Below are 19,886 nucleotides of genomic sequence, written 5' to 3'. Positions count from 1 at the left end.
TTTTTTTTGCTGAGAAAGATGTATTTGTACCAGATTAGAAAAGCTAAACTGTTTCTTTACATTGAATAATCAGCCTGTCATGACAAATCTATCTCCTTCTGCATGAGTAGGTGCCAGTCTGACTGGCTTCTTTTAGGCTCACACTGGGTTTTAAGCTAGATCCATGTGCATGACTGGCAGTGCGTTTGTTGGGCCAGATCTAAGGAGCCAGAGAGCGTTCAGCTCCTTTTTGCCTACAAAAGAGCAGCCAGACAACCAGCAAGAGGCCTTGGATGTAACACAAGGTGATACTTACTTAGTCAGCCATTCTTCTTTTTTTCTTATAATTTTTTTAAACTAAGAAGTTATCGATTTCACAAAGAAAAGAGGAATTAAATTATCAAAGGGTCCTTTTTGTAGGCCCCAAACTATTTCCATTAGTTCTGCTAACGCAAGTTGAAGTTTTCAAAAACACAAAATAATTACTTCTATAATCCTAAAATAATTATTTTTAGAAAAATATAGTACTTACTAGAAATTCATATACATTAGTTGAATGAATGAAAGAAAATGATTACTGATGTAGAATATAAAACTTTCTATCCCAGATTGCTTCCAGATACTTAAGGAAGGGCTCATTTAGCAACATTAACTTGATCATACTGTTTTGTGTTTAGAATTCCTTATTTGTATAGCATGGTATACCAGCACTTGGGCAAAACAGATGTTATAATTAAAAATAATAGTTGCTGTATTTTGAAACCAAAGATATTGTTTCTTTGGGTATGATATATTCAGTTTCATGAATTGAATACTAATGAAATCTAAATTCTTAAAATGCATGTCTTTTTTCTGAGTTAGTCCTTTTATATTTTCTTCTCATATATTAAAAACCAGATCTCAAACTTAAATTCATGTTTTGTTTCATATTTTGCCTATGCATTTTAAACAAATCCAAAATTTAGTAGTTACTACAAAAATAAATGTAATCCCCAGGGTTGATCAAAGATTTAATCTGGCCAGATGGGGCAAACTTGAGAAAGATTTTGACTTTCCACTCTGTTTTGCAACAAGAAAGGCTGATTTTTTTTTTCTTTCTTTCTTTGTTAGAGAAACAGAGATCAGGCCATCCCCAGAGAAATGAGCAGGTGTGGCCATTTATAAGCATGTCTGCTTATATTACAAACCAGCATAAGAAAAGTTTGAGTTGGGTTGAAAAGGTCTGCTAAACAGTTGTAATGTTTCACCCTAAATCCTATTTATTCAGTCAAGAGCTGATCAAGCTGGCAGTAAAATATATAGTCTACCCAAACCTTTAAAGATCTTGTAATTTTATTTTTTATTTTCATTCTATCTTCAGTAGCAAGTGAATAGGTGCACTTTGGTAATCCTTGCCTCTGGACAAGCACAGTATTTTTTTTCCCCCTTCTGAATGCCTAATAACAGAGCCTTGCTTCCTGTCTAATGATGAAAGGGTGGCAGTCATGTTCTTTCTCTTAGTTTACTATAAAATTGAGGAATTTCATGGACCATTATGAGAACAGAATCTTGTGAAATACTAGCAGTATTAAGTAAAGCCCTTTTTAAAAGAAAATTTGGATAAGTTAAAATGTATTTAGCCCAATTAATAAAAGTCCAATTACTAAGACTGTATGAAACACTGAAAGTAACACAGTTAAGCACAGAATATTGTGTTATTAAGGGTGGTAAAGGACATGGAATTATGGGCTTGTTGGTAGAAATAGGGTGCTTGTTTTGCTATAAACACAAATTTACAAAGAGTAAAGATGCAAACTACATTATTTGAAATAATGTATTTTTAGTTTTGTTAAAGCTTATTTCACGAAAATATGTGTAGACATGTTTCTTAGACTTTTCAATCTGTATTTTTCAACTGACTGAATAAAAATATCTAATGTTATGAAAGACACCCATGGGTGGGTAATGATCTCAGCAGCTACACTGACAGTTTCTCATGTTCTAATTCACCTTCACAAATCCATGGCATCATTTTTTGGCTAAAGTAATGTCAGTTGGTGACATTTGCAGCAAGTATAAAAAGGACCCCCCATGGCAGCCATTTTTACTTGATTCTTAAGATCCAAAGGCTGCTGAAAGAACAACTGAATGAAGTTGAGGATTGGAGAAGCTTGATTTTCTTGTTCTCTGTGAAATGAAACTCTAGTCTTTTTCTTCCCCTTCCCCTTAAAAGCAAAAGTCTGCTAGGGGGTTGTAGCTGTGTCAAAGCCGCTGGGATGCCACTGCTGATCACTTTAATTACTACGACTAAGGAGGATAAAATTAAAAGTAGCACCATTGAAGCAGTGGAAGAAAGCTTGCCTAGATGTCGGTGAACTGTGAAATATAAAAATTGCATACCAATACATTTTTATGGAAAGGAAACAAGGAATTACATTACTTATTCTTGAAGAGTTTGTCCTTAAATTGTTCAAGTTTTACTAGTGCATCTATCTATGGCTGATTGTAGACCATTTCAGAACGATAAGGAAAATAGTAACTTGAAGACATGCTGTGAAAGGACTAAATATTTTTTCGGTTACATCCAAAGTGGTTAGTTCTGATCCATTTTCTATATTTGAAAATACTTAAATTTGTTGTATTGAAATACAAGCTCTTTGTACCATAACAGGACTTTTGCCTGATCCTGAAGACATTAGTAAAGAGAAAAGTAAAGCTTAAATGTACTACATTCAGCACATTTGTGAAGGCTTATAATTTAAGATTTGGAACCTAAGTTTTAAATAAATATAAACAAGTTCCTCCTCACCTCTGTATATTCAGTAGCGCACAGAGGGGAGTTTAACCTGATTTGTAAAGCCCGAGAGTAAGTAAAAAAAACAGGTTTGTTTTTTTTTTTTAAAATCACAGTAACAGTAGGGCCTCAGAAACATTCTCTGAACACCAGTTATGTGATAGGACCAGTGCTTTGAAATGAGACAATGATTTTCATTTTTACTATGCCATTTACAAGATGTATGACCTTGGGCAATGTGTTTAAGTGAGATTCGACTTCTATCAAATCGGAGAGACAGTTTACCTTACAGAATTGTGAGTACTAAACAAGACAGCATGTGTGAAAACACTGTGCACAGGCACAGGGCTAGTATTTACCAAAACATTTGTTACAATCTGCTTTGTAAAAAGATGGTTGTAGGGAGGGTGGCCTTCCAAAAATACAGCTTGCATCAAACCCTCCCAAAGAGTGCGTCCATTGTACAAAAGCTAGATTATTCTACATAACAGTCCAATTCCAAATAATACTGTATGGCAAAAGGTCAGTGTCATCCAACTCATGCATAGAAATAGGAAGCCTATAACTACTTCAGTTTACTTAAGTTCATTTAGACTAGGCAGGTAAATGAAAGATCCATAAATTCCGTACTGTATTGGATTTTTCAAGTGCACTTTTCTTTTTAGTGACAGCCATCTTCTAAGTTACTTTACCCCTGCATCCCAGTGAAAAGATTTCTTTTTTTTTTCCCAGCAGACACAGTAAACTGGTGATTTATTTACAGCTAAGTAATTTTTTTTTTTTTTTTTTTGGTCTCTTTTGAATGCAGAAATGGTCAAAACAGATAACAATAACACATTTCCACTTGGGTAGGTTTAAGCAAACCATTATTGTCAGAAATACTCATTATCTACATATTTGAGCAGTTTGTGCTGAAAGGTGTACAAAAATAATCTTCGTCTGTACTCTCTGGTCATTTTGTCCCTTTGACATAAACAGTATGTCTCTTCCAAGTAAAAGATCCATAGATTTTGTTGCTATTCTGTAAATATTACTGCAAAAATCAACTTTTAATGGAGCTTATATATAAAAATTAAAATGAAATAGTTTTACTTATAATGAATCTGGAAATTAATGCTCTCAATTAAATTAAAAATTATTGCATAATCGATTGCTCTAATTCCAAGTTTTTCCTTTTGACCTTAACAATTAGCTTCTATTTTCTCAGTTGGTTCTTTGTCTTAAGGGAAGTTAATGGGTAAGAAAACAAACAACGCAGATATGCCATCCCACTGGAGAGCTCTAGGCCCAAGCAAAATTGTCTCTGTGGTGTTAGGACATTAGTAGAAAAGTAAATCAAGGCAATCTGATAGGGAACTAGAATTCTGTCAATCAGGCTCAAGATTTTGTGCTGTGTCCATAAACTTTGTTTACTGTAGGGTTTTATGAGTTGTAACCTGCCCTTGCAGTCTGTTAATGAGGCTAAATCTTGCTACTTGAGAATTGAATTACAGCACACCTCTGGGCTAATGGTTATAAACAGAAAGTCCCATTAGGGCTGCATTCTGATTTGTTCATTTGCATTTTTTTCTATTGTATAGAGAACAATGATGGGTAAATAGGTACAAACAAACAATTTACATGGAAATTGATAAAGTGTCCCTAATTAGTATTTAGAGTTGGTTTTATTAATGATTGCCTGCATTAAATTGCACTCTTGGTAAGCTCTCAGAAACATTTGCAGATGGGAATATTATTGGGGGAGGAGGGAGACCAAGGAGGTGGTAGCTTGTGAGAAAAAAATTAGGTTCCCATTTCATATTTGGAAAAGCAGAATCATTTATTTCATTTTAACTCAGTTAAGATGACCCAAGACCACTTCATCTTAGTCTGAATCAACTAAATTCCAGCTCTGCAAGAAGTTATTATTCACGCAGTGAAATTCACTTAAACCTAGTTGCCTGAGGCATATCAAATAATGGTTTTTATTAGTGCTCTTAACTTTTCTTAAGTTTGAAAGATGAAAGTTTAGTAAAAGCTCAATTTTCCTCAGTTGGTCGTGTAATTTGATACTTTTTGGGATCAAATATTTTACTGGTTAAGAGCAAGGGCTCTGTAGTCAGACCTGAGCTGGACTCCCAGTTCTGACATCAGTTCTAGTTGTTGTGAACTTGAAACTCTAAACCTAAATATTCTCATTGGTAAAAATCGGAGTGTGAAAATTAAATGAGATCATGCATATAAAGCACTTAGCACATAAAAGCTAAGAAATATCAGCAACCATTACCAGAATCACCATTATCGAGCATGTATCTCCTTTTATTCCTCGTATATTTTCCACGTTCAGAAATATTAGTAGAGAACTGCAGATTTATGCATATTATTCTCCCATCTTCAGTCTCACCCTGCCTGATGCATACTACTCCTCTAATTATAAGTAAGCTTGTATCTCTAAATATTAAGAAAATTTCCCTCATGTTAGATCTCTCTTCTTTTGCTCCTTCCACAACTATCACCCACCCCAGGAAGCCTACCATCTCATCTTTTTCTTCCTTCTTCTCAGATTCTTTTTTAAAAATAACATTTTTTATAGAAGTAGTACATGTATATTATACAAAAATAAAAAATGAAGACAAGCCAAAGTAAGAAAACAAAAATATCGCATTTCCACACCTAGATATCTCCATCATAACAACTTTGTGAATACCCTTCCAAGTCTTTTTCTATACATATATTTCTGTGTATTTATTTTGCCAAAATGACAAAATGAGGTTATTATTGTATAAACTTTTTTTTTCCCAGTCAACTTGTATTTCCTCTCATTTAATACTGTGGTTATATTCAGATTTCTGTAGTTGATTCAGCAGTGTCCCGTACAACTTGTTTGTCCAAACCACTGACTAACCCGGGACTGTACACTGCATCTGGTTAGGGTTCTTTTGTTGGTGGTAATGGTAATTGGTTAGTTGGTTTTTGTTGTGTTTGTTTTCATAACTTTCTTGTTAAAATGACCAGGTCAGTTATCCTGAATATCATACCTTTCTGGATTTATTTGGTTGCTTCCTTGCTATGTCATTTATCATGTTTCTCTATTCCCTGTGTATATGATAAACTGGAAGTTATTTAGTGGATTCACTTTAAGCATTTGGGATAGAATATTATTGGCGGTGTGCACTTTATGTCCTTCACATCAAAAAATATAACATATGGTTGACCCGACATTAGTGATGCCAAGACTGACCATTAGATTAGTGGTCCCTAATCCTCGATTTAGTTCTGGCATTTAGTTCTCTCCATTTACAAGTAGGTTTTCTCCTTGCAACTAGGAAATAATCTCTGTGGTGTTACAAGCATATGTTCTAATTACTATTGCTGTGTAAAAACTACCCCAAACTTAGTGGTGTGAAAAAAAAATTGTTTTTATGCTCACAGATTCTGTGGGTCAGGACTTTAGACAGGGCATAGTGCTTTGTCTCTATTGTGCATTGTCTGGGGCCTCTGCTAGGGAGACTTGAAGAATTGGACGTTGACACAAAATGGCTAAAGGCTGAGGTCTTCTGAAGGCTTCTTCATTCACATGTCTGGTATGTGGGCCAAGAAGACTCAAGGCTTAATTTGGCTGGCATGACAGCTGGGTTCCCAGAGAGTAAAAAATGCAAGAATTTCAAGAGAACTGGGCAGAAGGGGTATGGCCTTTCCTACCTAGCCTTCGAAATCACCCAACACACTTACATATTCTACTGATTATAATACAAGTGCCTAAAGCTGGCTGAGACTCAAGGGGAGAGGAATTAAACTCTACCACTTGATGAGGGAGTGGCAAGGTCACATTGCAGAGAACATGTGGAATGAGAAATACTGTCATGGCCATCTTTGGAAAATACAGTCTGCCACAGCATAATATGAATATCTAGTTTCCCATCAGACGTTTATCAAAGAGCTTTAACAACTGTTGATAATCCATGTCAGAGTCATTCTTTTATGAATGACAAGGTTATGTTTTTGTAATTTTACCTCTTAAAAATTATTATAGCTGGTATTATTGTATAATGTAGAGCTTTCTCTCATTGACTGGGACTATTTAGTTACCCTAAAATTTAGTTCTTACTAGAAGGACAAGATAATTGCTTGATTATTTTCCTCTAATTATAAATTTTCAGAGGAGTTGTTTTAAAAGCTGCCTCAAATGAATTTATACATCCTCCTAAGAACTTTAAAAAAAATTTTCCCTTTATTCTTTTCCTCATTCTGTTTTCTTTTTTTTTTTTAACATTTTTTTCTATACCCAACAGGGGCTCAAACTCACAACCCCAAGATCGAGAGTTGCATGCTCTACCCATTGAGCCAGCCAGGCGCCCCATCTAAGAACTTTTTGAATATCACAGTGAATTAATGACTTTTCATTGATTCGATGTGTGATTTCATTGATTCATTTCACTGCAGTCATTGTTCTTTTTGATACTGAAATTGTTTCAATTTGTCCACTAGGAGCTTCAAATATTTCTCTGGGTCCATTTGATACCCCTATTAATCTACTCCCATTAATTTTGAAAGCTCTCATTTCTAGTCATCTCAAAATGTGTGAAAGAACTGCCTAGGTTTGAGCTCCACCAATCTGGCATCTACCCCTGCTGTCCCTAATAGTATTGCCTACCAAGTTTGATTGCCCTTTTTTTTTTTTAAAGATTTTATTTATTTGAGAGAGAGTGAACGAGAGAGAGCAAGCACGAGTGGTGGGGAGAGGGAGAAGCAGACTCCCTGCAAAGCAGGGAGCTCAACGTGCGGCTGCATCCCAGGACCCTGGGATCATGACCTGAGCTGAAGGCAGATGCTTAACCAACTGAGCCACCCAGGCGCCCCTTGATTGCCCTTTATAATGTTCAGACTCACTAACCTCTCACATTTACTGCAGCCATTTTTCATGAAAGTCTCTTCTACTTTGATTCTCAGGATACACCAGCATTCTAGTTCTTCTCCTCTTTCTCTATCTCCTTTTCCTCCTCTCATCTAATACAGATGTTTTCCATGCTTTAGTCAGTAGCTCCCCTTTTTCTCTGTATCTCTTCAGGTACTTGCATATATTCCTGTAGTTTCAGCTCTGTAGTCATGCTTTGACTTCACTTCCTAACATGAATTTCACTTCCCAGCTACCTCCTAACATCTTCACTTGGATGTCCAGCCAGCCTCTCAGACCCATCTGTCTTACTCCTAACTTTCTCTCCCTCCCTTCTTATAGCTCCTCTTAGTTTATCTTTATTTTTAGTGCCACAGTTTTACTAGTTGCCCAACTAGTAAATTGGTATATTGTGCCAACTGGTATAGGTACCAGTTCTACCTCTAATATATTCTTACACTGTCTCTTTCATTCCAGTTGCCACCATCCTACTTCTGGATCTCATTACAGCTTCCTTGGACTATTATAAGAGCCTCCTACCTAGTCTCTTTCCAGTTTCTCTATGCCAGCCTATCTTATACACTGTTGTCATATTCATCTTTCTCAAATAACACCTTTGGTTGGTCATTCTCCTAGACACACACACACACACACACACACAACCAAACCTTTAATTGGCCCTTGCTTTCTTTACAATCAATCACCCTGTTGGACAGGGCTTCTATAGTCTTATCTGCCCAGCTTTATTTTTCTTGCCTTGTCTTTCTCTTACTATTTTTACCTCATGCTCAGGAAAACTAGACTATGTACTTTTTCTCAATTGTACTCTCTTGCCTCTGTGTCTGTGTATTGTTTCCACCTCATAGTTTCTCTTACAGTGACCCACCTAACTCCTGACTACCATCTCTGTGCATTCTGAATCCTGCTCATTCTGCAGGCTCAGCTCAAAAACCATGATGCCATGATACCTTCTGTTTGTTCCTCAGACAGAAATGTTCTTTTTTTTTTTTTTAAGATTTTATTTATTTATTTGACAGAGAGAGCACAAGCAGGGGGCAGAGGGGAGTGGCAGGCAGAGGGAGAGGGAGAAGCAGGCTCCCCGCTGACCAGGGAGACTGATGTGGGACTCAATCCCAGACCCTGGGATCATGACCTGAGCCAAAGGCAGACGCTTAACTGACTGAGCCACCCAGGCGCCCCAGAAATGTTCTTTCTTCTGAACTCTTGGTCGAGTTTGATCAGACTTCCTTATTGTGGCCATTTTATCTTTCCTCTGTATTATAAACATTTGAGAGTATAAGTTACAAGTTTTCATGCTTGAAATTTCTATAGCAAGTACCAAATACAAGGTATACCTTAAGGACCAGAGATACAAAGATAAATTAGATGTAGCTCCTTCCTTCAAGTAGCTTAGTTCTATTGATAAGGAGGCATTTGTACAGAGTATAAGGTAATTTGACAAGTATTATTTTTAAAAGTAAAAACACACACAGTACTATAGTAACACAGATGTTATTCCACCAGTGGGGAAGAGGGAAGAATAGTCAGGGGAAATTTAGTGGATTTAAATTGAATCTTGAAGAATGAGTTAGAAGTTAAATAAAATGAGAGGACATTCCAAGAAGAGAAAATGACATATTCAAATCTCTGGGCATGAAACTACACTATAAAAGCAATTCTGAATAAAATAGATGTGAGCTTTTATGGAGGTTGGGAGAGGTTAAGGGAGGATAACACTGCAAAGGTGTGTTGGGGCCACATTATTTCAAGTTTTGTTTTGCTATAATGATGCCTTATTTTATGTATTTTCCAGTTTACAAAGCACTTTCACATTGATTATTACAATTCATTCTAATCCTTTTTTAGTAAGCAGAAATTTTAGTTATGTAATTCTCTGTAGTTGTTAGTTATTTTAAATATAAAAAACCATGTTAGATTTTATTTCTTCTTTTTTTTTAAGATTTTATTTATTTATTTGAGAGAGAGTGCACGCATGAGTGGGGGGAGGGGCAGAGGGGTAGAGGGAGAGGGAGAAGCAGACTCTCTGCTGAGCAGGGAATCCAATGTGGGGCTTGATCCCAGGACCCTGAGAGCATGACCTGAGCCAAAGGCAGATTCTTAACTGCCTGAGCCACCCAGGCACCCCTTGTTTTTTCTTCTTAATGTGCATTCGGGGAGAGAGGGAGTAGGAATGGGGATAGTATATCAGTTGCCCAATTCTGATTTAAAAACTACCAACAACTATAACTTGTATAACTAATATACTATCTCCATTCCACTCCAGCCCCCTCAAAGTACTATTTCTTATATATAATTAATATGATGTAGCAACATTTAATGCTGTCGAAGATGTCTGTTAGCCAGTAACTATACCTTTATTAGAAAATAGCAAGTTAAATTCTATTTTTAAAAAATAAGGTATTAATTGAAATTGTTTTTTAGTATTATGACTTTTTTCTGTAAGCCTGATTATTTTATTAATAATAGTCCCTGCTATTTTCTCAGAATATATATTGCCGAGCATTCTTCAAAGGCTAGTTTGAAATTTTAGCAGACATTTTAATACAATAATTTGTAAATATTTTTTAAAAATCTGATTCTAGGATGTCTTTTAAAAATGGTGTGACATCCAACTGATATAGAGCATCCTATTTATAATGTGGGCCAAGCACCATGCTGTAAACCAGTTACTATCATGATGATCAGATTGAAAATGAAATTGCATTTCTGTCAATTACTGAGTTGGCAACTGTTCAATATATCTTAGCAGCAAGATGAAGAGCGACGTCGGCAGCTGAGAGAGAGAGCTCGTCAGCTAATAGCAGAAGCTCGATCTGGAGTGAAGATGTCAGAACTTCCCAGCTATGGTGAAATGGCTGCAGAAAAGTTGAAAGAAAGGTCAAAGGCATCTGGAGGTGAGTTAAAGAATCTTGTATAATATTCTACAGACAACCCAGAAATCTGCAGTGGACCTTTGGGACATTTTATTCTTACTTCAAAATGTTGCATCAAATACATAGTTTCTAACCTATTGATATGTTGCAAAAATCCTATAGGAAGCTTGGTAAATCAGAAGATAACTCTTGCTGTTTTCCAAATCAACTTTTTGGTTTAATTTTTACTTTCTTAGAAGTACTTTCTTAGAATATGATTTAGGAAAAAACTCATACAGACTTTGGTTTATGATTCCCCATGATGCCTCATTAATTATAGTAGGAGTGAGTAAAATGCAATCAGGTCCTCATCATTTAGGTCACAAGACTTGTTAGTGGTGAGCTTTGGCATGAAAGATTTTTGTTTGGAACTGGATCTTTAGAAAGTAGCTTTAACAGTGTTCTGGCCTCATAGCCTGATGTGTAAGGATTTTGGGTAAGCCCCATATCCATTTCTTCTTAGTCTCCTTATTCTAAGAAGGTCTTCTTCAGTATCTGCAGAAATTATTCTCAGCTTGATGTTAGGACAGGACTATAGATATAATTAAGGAGAATTTTGATTTTGCCTCTTAATGCTCAATTTGGGCATCTTTAACTTGGAACTTTTTACATTTTTGTTTAAGAGGAGTATACTCAAGAGGCCTGTGGGTTTTTTTGTTTTGTTTTGTTTTGTTTTGTTTTTTATTTCAAAGGTGTATAACCTATTTATCTACCAAAACATGCCAGGTACTTGTCCTGAGTTAATCTTAGAATGCTAAGATCACTCTGAAGAGTAGGCAAGTGTGGACTCGAATTAAGACCTTAGAGAACTGAAACAGAGGTAAGCTATTTCTAGGTCGATGATAAGTTTCTTCAAAGGAAACTGAAACTGACTGCTGTTATTTCTAATTGATTCCTTATATTAAAAATTTACTGTTGTAGAGAATTCCAGTTAATGCCTATAGCATATAAGTTTCCATTCCATAAATTTGAAAGCTGCTTTCCTAAACAGCTGTGTATCTGTCCCTCTGGTCTTCTCAGAATGTCTATCTTAATCCTTCATCTTACTTTTCAACTCCTATCATTCAGAATTTTTATTGCAATTTCTACACTCTCTACTATAGTTTTATAATAACATCAGTAACTATTCATAGCTACATTTATATAATGCTATGATAATTTGCTTTCATTTACTATTAATAACAAGATGTTTCTTTGGCATCATAAAAATTCCAGGTATTCTAAGTAAGTCATAAAAATCTTTGCCTCCTTATATCTCAGAATATAGAAAAAAACTCATATTCTTGACCCTCCATATAAAGGTTCTAAAGCTACTAATGCTCCCTTCCTGTGGCATCATAAACTCATAGGAGAAACTCATAAACTCATGATAATAATAGGATAGAGAGGCATCCAGTGTCTCTTTTATTATTTTTTTCAGTGGTGAGCAAATAATAATGCTATTTTAAATAAGCTGTAAACTCTGGGAAGGCTAAAAATTAAAAGTTTTAATTAATTATTATTTACTACTGCTGTTTTTAGGTAGTTTGGTTAATGTTAAAATGAAGTCTCAGAGTTCAGGCAGATGTCACTGGATGACAACAAAGGCTTTATCATAGACCATGAGTGGAGCTCACTCTAAAGGCTTCTCCAGCCCTGGTGCTGACTGGTCTTTCACTGCTAACTCTCTTGTCCATGTGCTCCCTCCTGATCTGTTCTTCTTTTGATGAGCTCTTCCAACTGCCTCTTGCTTTATACCTTCTCATTTTTTTCTTTCTCCTCCTAGTCTAAGGTGGCACTTGACCTACTCTTTGAAAGACTCAAGCACACCGATCTTCATCTTTTCTTTCTTATATCTATTTTTATATATTTTTTATCTACTTTATTTTTATGGATAAACCTTGTGCCTCCATCAATCAGATATTTGCTTTCTAATAATCAAAGCCAAGCTTTTCTTCATCTATGAAAATTCATAGATAGGAAGGGTCATCTGTATAATTGATCTTACCACTATAGTCCAACCCCAGTTGAGACTAAGCCAGGACTAGACTAGGTAGAGGGACTTCATCAATGTGACAACCCAAAGAATGGGTATTTTCCCTACTTGGTAACTAGGGAATGTGAAGACCTGATTTTGGCATCATTCCGTAGTCAACAAAGTAAATAAAAACAAATGAGGATTGGATTTGCAAGCTGGCAAAGAAGTATAGATTAGAACAGGGAAAGCCAGGTGAAATGAAGATGGGATGGGGTTCAATAGATAACTTATGAAAACCTAAAGAGTCTAGACTCTGTTCCCTAAGAAGATCAATGTGACCAGGGTCCATTTCGCCAATGGGACACACTATATTTTCGATATTGAAAGCAGCCCCATATCAGATGATAGGCTCTTAATCAGAGCTAAGGTTGACCTACAACAAATGGAGGAAGCCTGTTCCCTGACCTGAGTAAAGGTATATGGATCAGACTAGGTCTTCTCTGGCCTCAAGGTCTAAGCTGAAGCTGTTGAGGTTGGGAGAAGGGGAAGAGACCTTTAGGACAAGTGAAAGGATAAAATTCCTGCCTGACATTCAACCATTATACGTATGCATTTATCTAATGAGCCGTGATAGTCACTGTGCTAGGCCAGGATTTAGCAAACTTCCTGAAAATAGCTGAAGTAGATATTTTAGGCTTTGAAGGCCTATGGTCTCTGTTTAAACTACTCACTACTGGCCGTGTAGCCTGAAAGTAGCCTTGAACATTATATAAATGAATGGGCCTGCTAGTTATTTACCCCCAAACTGTGGCAGGCTAGATTTTTCCCCCATGCTAGTTTGCTGATCCTTGCATAGCAAATTAGAAATTCACTTGGGTTTACAAGAGTCTAATTCCTAAGGGAAAATGACCTTATGAGGTTGATAAGTCAGGGGGAAAAATTAACAAATTAGTATCTACTCTTCCATTGTCTAGTGGGAATCATCTGGTCTGAATAAGAAATAATGTAAAAGGAGGAGAGAGAAATAAATAGGGACCAGCCTAGATGGAGGATGAGGTTAGGAAGATTTTGGAAGCAGTGTTCCAGAGGGACAAAGGAGGGGGTATCAAGAGCTGAAATAATAACAAGGAAGCACAGCCTGGGGAATGTGTTGAACATGATCATTACTCAGACTCATTGCCTGAACCTACTTGAAAAGCTTGCTTTTTTCTGTTCTCAAGCAGCAACCTGTCTCAGTGAGGAAAGGAAACGTAGTAAATTTGAGGTGAGGTATGTTCAGCTTCATGGTGTCCACAGAAAATATACACAAAGTATTTTAGGTCCTGTATATAGCCATATTCAAGCAACCCACTTGTATCCTATTGCAACCAGAAATTGCGTAATTCTTGTGAAATAACAGAATCATATCTGTCCAAGGAGCTATAGGCTAGCTTTTACTTGTCCTCCTTTTGACATAATGTTAGGGCTTATGAGAGAATCAGGAGATATTGTAGTATATATCATGTTTTTCAATTTCTGCATCATTTGGTAGTTATAGACCTATAATAACTTCATTTTAAAATCCTGGTTCTATGTTGGGGTGCCTGGGTGGCTCAGTTGGTTAAGCTTCTGACTTTGCTCGGGTCATGATCTCAGGGTCCTGGGATCAAGCCCCACATCGGGCTCCTGGCTTAATGGGGAGCCTGCTTCTCCTCTCCCTCTGCCCCTCCCCCTGCTCATGCTCTCTTTCTCTTTCAAATAAATAAATAAAATCTTAAAAGAAAAGAAAAAATCCTGGTTCTGTGTAGCAAGCTAATGGGTTCATTTTATTGTACTGATCTTTACTGGGCAAGGTACAAGTGTTTGGGGACAAGGTTTAGTATTTTCATTGTTAGTTGTATGATGTTGTGGTCTGAGAATATGGCCTGAATTTCTGCTTTGGGAATTAATAAGCTTTTATTTTGACCGAATAAATGGTAAACTTTTGTTAATGGTCCATGGATACTTGGAAAGAGGTATCTATCCTGTTTTAACATTATATCATATATTTACTATATATTATATGGTATATTAAATATGATATGTATTTTATTTATTATATATATTTATTCTGTAGCTTATCACTTTGGTTTGAGTTAGGTTAGGGTCGTTTAACATTTCATTGGACATTGTTGCCACTCTTTGACTTAGATAAAGTAGTGTTCTTTGTTTTTACATTTCAAGTGTATAAAGGAAATGTTTTTTTAATTTCATCCATGAGAATGTTTGTATTCCTGTGTTGTCTTTATTTCAGTTATGGCAATAGGCTTATCTAAATTTGTTGAACCAAAATGAGATCTTATAGGCCTTCAGTAATTTTTATTTTCAGCTTCTGTTAATAATTATATTTGTATTTTGTTTTCTGTCTCATGTTTGATTTCTATAGAATAACTTTAAAAGTCATTAATTTTATAGGGACCTTCAATGAGAATTAAAAAATCATGATACAAGTGAGAAAATTTTTTCTGAATATATTTTCTGAATTTTTTTCTGAATATATTTTTATGATCACCTCAGTTTCTTTTTGTAAAAGTGCTTTTTTTACTGTCACCAGATACCCTTTTTTTTCATTCAACTTATTTATAAATGATAAGTGTTGTAAGACTGGCCTTACTGCTGTGCTATTAATCATACCATTAGGATTCCCATTTTGCTTGTAGTGCTGCTCAGTGTCAGCTGGAATGTGCTGTCTCATTCCAATGCATATCCAATCTCCTTTTACCTTTTCTTGCATACATTATATGTGCCATATTTGTAAACCAACTTCTGTTGGGTCTCTAGTTTAGTTTCTGCCATGCTCACCTACTAAGTTTTCAGTTGTTAGCCATAAAGATAGATTAGATAGATAAATAGATAGATGTCATAAACACAATATGTGATATCTCACACAGACACACATGCACTTTAGTTCTGCTAGGATGCATTTAGACCATTTCCACAGGTGTTAAGAAATGTGTAACATTAATGTTGAAAAGAATTCAAGGGTTTGTCCTAAAAACTGAAGTCAGTGAATGGAAAGAAAGTAGAAATCCATTCTTAAGAAGACTTGAGCTGTATAGGAGATCAATTTTTACTCTTGCCCTCCCCAGTAGTAATCCTTTTATCTAAGGTTAGCAATACATATATAAATACTGAGTTAACCCACTCAGCATTGCTGGTGAGTGGTAATATAAATAGAGTTCATTTCACTGGAAATAAAATGAACGGCACCCATTTAACATCACACAGGGGGCGCCTGGGTGGCTCAGTTGGTTAAGCGACTGCCTTCGGCTCAGGTCATGATCCTGGAGTCCCGGGATCAAGTCCCACATCGGGCTCCCTGCTCGGCAGGGAGTCTGCTTCTCCCTCTGACCCTCCTCCCTCTCATGCTCTCTGTCTCTCATTCTCTCTCTCGCAAATAAATAAAATCTTAAAAAAAAAAACAAAACATAACATCACACAGGAACCCAGCACTGTATATGTGAATAATGAAAGGAAGTACAATTTTCTACATATCTCCAGAACCTGAAAGTACCCATATCTGACCACATTTCCAGACTTAGCTGTTTCTTTTCATAGCAATGCCATCCTTCTAGTCACTCAGACAGGAGGGTCAATTTTGACGTCTGCTTCACCCTTCTCCTCCTCACTGTCCTTCCCCAGCCACTCACTATCCAGCCAGTAGGTTTTCAGATTACATCATACCCACTCCCAATTCTTAAATACTAGGTTAGGCTCTCTGTACTGCTTGCCTGGAGGTTAATATCACAGTCTCAACCTTGATTTCCTGCCTGCAGCCTTTCAGTTCTCCAGTCTGACATCTAGGTCAGCAGTCTCACGCACATGAAGGATGATGTCACATGCATAGTACACTCCTGTGGGCAATCCCTAGACCACTTTTTCTTTCACATAAGAAGGCATATCAGAATGTAAGCAAGAGTGATATTTTAGGGATAATATTGAAGCCACTGTAATTTATAAAAGTCATAAACTTCAGTGCATATATTACTACTAATTATTTTATACATATTTCACAACTCATTACAATAAAACACTTAGATAGAAAGTTGCTTATATAGACTACTCTTAAAGAACACAGTGCTGATCATGTTAGAGCACCAGTATCTCTCCATTCCTATTAAGTAGAATTTAAACTTCCCATTCTGCCCTTCAGGGCTCTCTGCAGTTTTGCCTTCCAAGACTTACCTCCCGTTATTTCCCTTTAAGTATGCTTTGAAGGTTAATGCTTCCAAAGAACAATTCCTGGTACTGTTGGCAAAGAGTAATCTTTTCATCTTTTGCATCTGCTCTGTAACTTCCTTTTACCCCCAAACACTTATCTGTCCTACATGGTTTTGTAGTCACTTGAATATATACCTTTAAGGTGGAATAAGTGTCTTACACGATTTGGTATCTCAACATCTAGCAGTGTTTTGTAAATTGTAGATACAGTGTGCAGAATGAATGTTGAATTTTATGCTTTCACTCTATGTTAATTATCAGGTCAGTAATAATCAATAGAGGCTGGTTGACAGCAACAAAGTACTGCACTCTAAAAACTGATAGTAAACTATCTCTGGCAGAGTAATACAGGGAAGTGTTCTAAACACTTATTTAGCACTCAGGAAATCCTTATTCATTCATTTATGTTTACTGCAAAATTATTTAGAGAATTTTTTAGGATAATGAAGATGCTAACATTTATGAAATTAGTTGTGCTAAGCACAGCTGATTAGAAAATATCTCTCAGGGGTGCCTGGGTGGCTCAGTCGGTTAAGTGTCTGCTTTCGGCTCAGGTCACGGGTCCTCAGGATCCTGGGATCAAGCTCCACGTCCGGCTCCTTGCTCAGCAGGGAGTCTGCTTCTCCCTCTCCCTCTGCCTGCCGCTCTCCCTGCTTGTGCTCTCCCTCTCTCAAATAAATACATGAAATCTTTAAAAAAAAAAAAGAAAGAAAACATCTCTCAACTGATTGTACTTAAATAATGTAGCCAAGTATAATGCCTTAGCATTTTGAAGGCATTTAGATGTGTTTTTTCCCAGGGTCATTTCTTAATGTTTTTTTTTCTTTGTGGTGTTCTTCTAAATGGCTTACATAGTACCTGGAACATCTTCAATAAATGTGAACTATTATTATTAATATTAATGATCACAGTAAGTATTTACTTGGGGAGGCCCCAAATCAAACACACAAAGGTATGCAGGGAAAAGGACAGATATTGAAGGATTAAGCCAAAACTATGGAATTTTAGAATTTTTCAATTGTAATAATGTTAGAATACCTCATTATTAATAAAAGTTGTCCAATAAAATATTAGTTGTAGAATAGTAAGGATATTCTTTGACTTTCAGGGCTAGACAGGTATTTCTCTAAAAGGTACACTGCCTGTCAATAACAGAATTTAAAGCTAATCCTCTAACTTGCAAATCCAATTATTGGTATGCTTTTTCAAACACATAAAATTCAAAACTACTTAACCAGTTTTATCATTTGGATTTAGAAAGGAAAAAAGTATAAAATAGAAAACTTTAATGTAAAAAAAACCTCCATTAATTAATTGTGACCTAAAACATTTTACTAAGTGTATAAAAAATAGTGTAAGACTTCCTCATTTCCATGTATTTAGTTTTGAATAGTAACAGTTTTTCCCAGGTTTCAGTCTTCCAAGATGTACTGTTCTAATTGTTTCTGAACTTTCTTTTGCATAAGGTACTGTCTATTCCAGTCTCGATCTTGTCTCTTAATTTATCCATAATGCTTTTACGGTAATATTCATTAATAGTAGAAAAGCATTCAAGTCTTCATGCAAATGATTTAAATATAGCTACAAGTTTATGAAGAATGATTTGTTTCTTTATACATTTATATCTAATAAATGCTAAAAATGTGAAAGTTAGAAATATTATTTAATGACTTTATTACCAAATCAACTTTATTTTTGTATGCTGTTACTGGAGATTACTTACACATTACAACTTGAGATATAGGGACTTGATGAGCTCAGTGACTCAGAGACCGCGTGTGGCAAATTGTCAAAACCTTTGTATCTGCTTTGATGTGACAATTCATCTTTGACATGTGAATGTAAAATATAAATGTTAATCCAGTAGTGAAAAGTGACTTAAAACTGATTTCTTGCTGATCTGTGTCAGACCATATTTGAACAACTGTCATTAGAGTACTGGGTTTTCTACTTTAGTGTTTTGGATAAATGATGTAAAATAGAAATAATATACTAACATTATTGCTACATGTTCCTACAGATGAAAATGATAATATTGAGATAGATACTAACGAGGAGATTCCTGAAGTCTTTGTTGTAGGAGGTGGAGATGAACTTACTAACTTAGAAAGTGACCTTGATACTCCCGGTAATTTCAAATTATATTTTACATCCTGCTGCATGGCAATCTTTATCATTTATATTTTTATTATCTCATCAATAATGATAATAAATTCTTTTTGTAGTTTTATTATAGCTTATGACATCACAAATCATTTAGCTAAATCCACTTTCCATCAATTTTATGTTATTTTATTTTAGATTTAATGTTAAAATTAGCAGTAAAATTGGAATAATAAATTGTACTTTGCATACTAAAGTTTACTTTTATATTTTATATGAGACAATTTATAAGCATTCAAAAATTGGTTTCGCATCTCGGCCTAAATATTTTGATGTATTCTTGTAAGGTATAGATGTAGTACCTATGGGATACTTCAAATGTAAACATCAACCATGGATCAAATTTTCTGACTTGGTTTAGAATTGATAGTCTTAGTTGTAATATTATTTTGCAAATTTTGTGGTTACTTTAAATATTTAAATAATACTAATAAATTAGTTTACACTACTCAATAACTAATTACAATAAGACACTTTGAAAACTGCTTATATAGACTGCTATTAAATTAATCTCATATCTTATGTCAGTAAATATTATACCAATAATCACTAAGCTATTGTTTAAAATATAAAGATACTTACTCATGGTTTAATAGATGAGTGTTCTAGATGCATTGCCTTTAGAAGTCAGCATCAGATAGCAATCCAAAGCTTTGTATACCTAAGAGGTTCCATAAATGCTTTTTGAATTAAATTCTTATAGCAATAAAAAGTGTTTGGTGATCTCTCTAGACTTAAAGGTGAGGACATGAAGTCCCTAATATTTATCTTTTCCTGTAAAAAGCTAAAGGGAGTGAGAACAGGTATTCTTCTTCCCAACCCTGGCATGCCCCTTCAGTGCTAACCTGCTTTGTTTCTTCTTCCTCTGTTTGAAATCATGCTGTTATTTCTCCAAGAAACAATCAACCGGTGTCTTCCTGACTATAAGGAGCACCCAAGAAGACCCATGCCCTTTCTCAGTAGCTCCTT

The 19,886-nt window shown here is 35.6% G+C and overlaps 1 protein-coding gene across 16 annotated transcripts in view; it reads left to right on the top strand.

The window, feature by feature from the left end:
- The window catches only part of EHBP1 (EH domain binding protein 1), a 420,362-nt gene that overhangs the window by 349,472 nt on the left and 51,004 nt on the right, over nucleotides 1-19,886 (top strand). For 10 of the 16 annotated variants that reach the window (XM_032410868.1, XM_032410870.1, XM_032410869.1 and 7 more), the window contains 2 exons: nucleotides 10,393-10,540; nucleotides 18,775-18,882. In XM_032410868.1, coding sequence (XP_032266759.1) covers nucleotides 10,393-10,540; nucleotides 18,775-18,882 — 256 coding nt within the window. The remainder of the gene's footprint in view (nucleotides 1-10,392; nucleotides 10,541-18,774; nucleotides 18,883-19,886) is intronic. The other 6 variants (XM_032410883.1, XM_032410879.1, XM_032410881.1 and 3 more) reach the window with 3 other exon arrangements.

Source organism: Phoca vitulina, unplaced genomic scaffold (genome assembly GCF_004348235.1).
Source record: "Phoca vitulina isolate PV1807 unplaced genomic scaffold, GSC_HSeal_1.0 scaffold12, whole genome shotgun sequence".
Lineage (NCBI taxonomy): Eukaryota > Metazoa > Chordata > Mammalia > Carnivora > Phocidae > Phoca > Phoca vitulina.
This window is presented reverse-complemented; position numbering and strand designations above follow the sequence as displayed.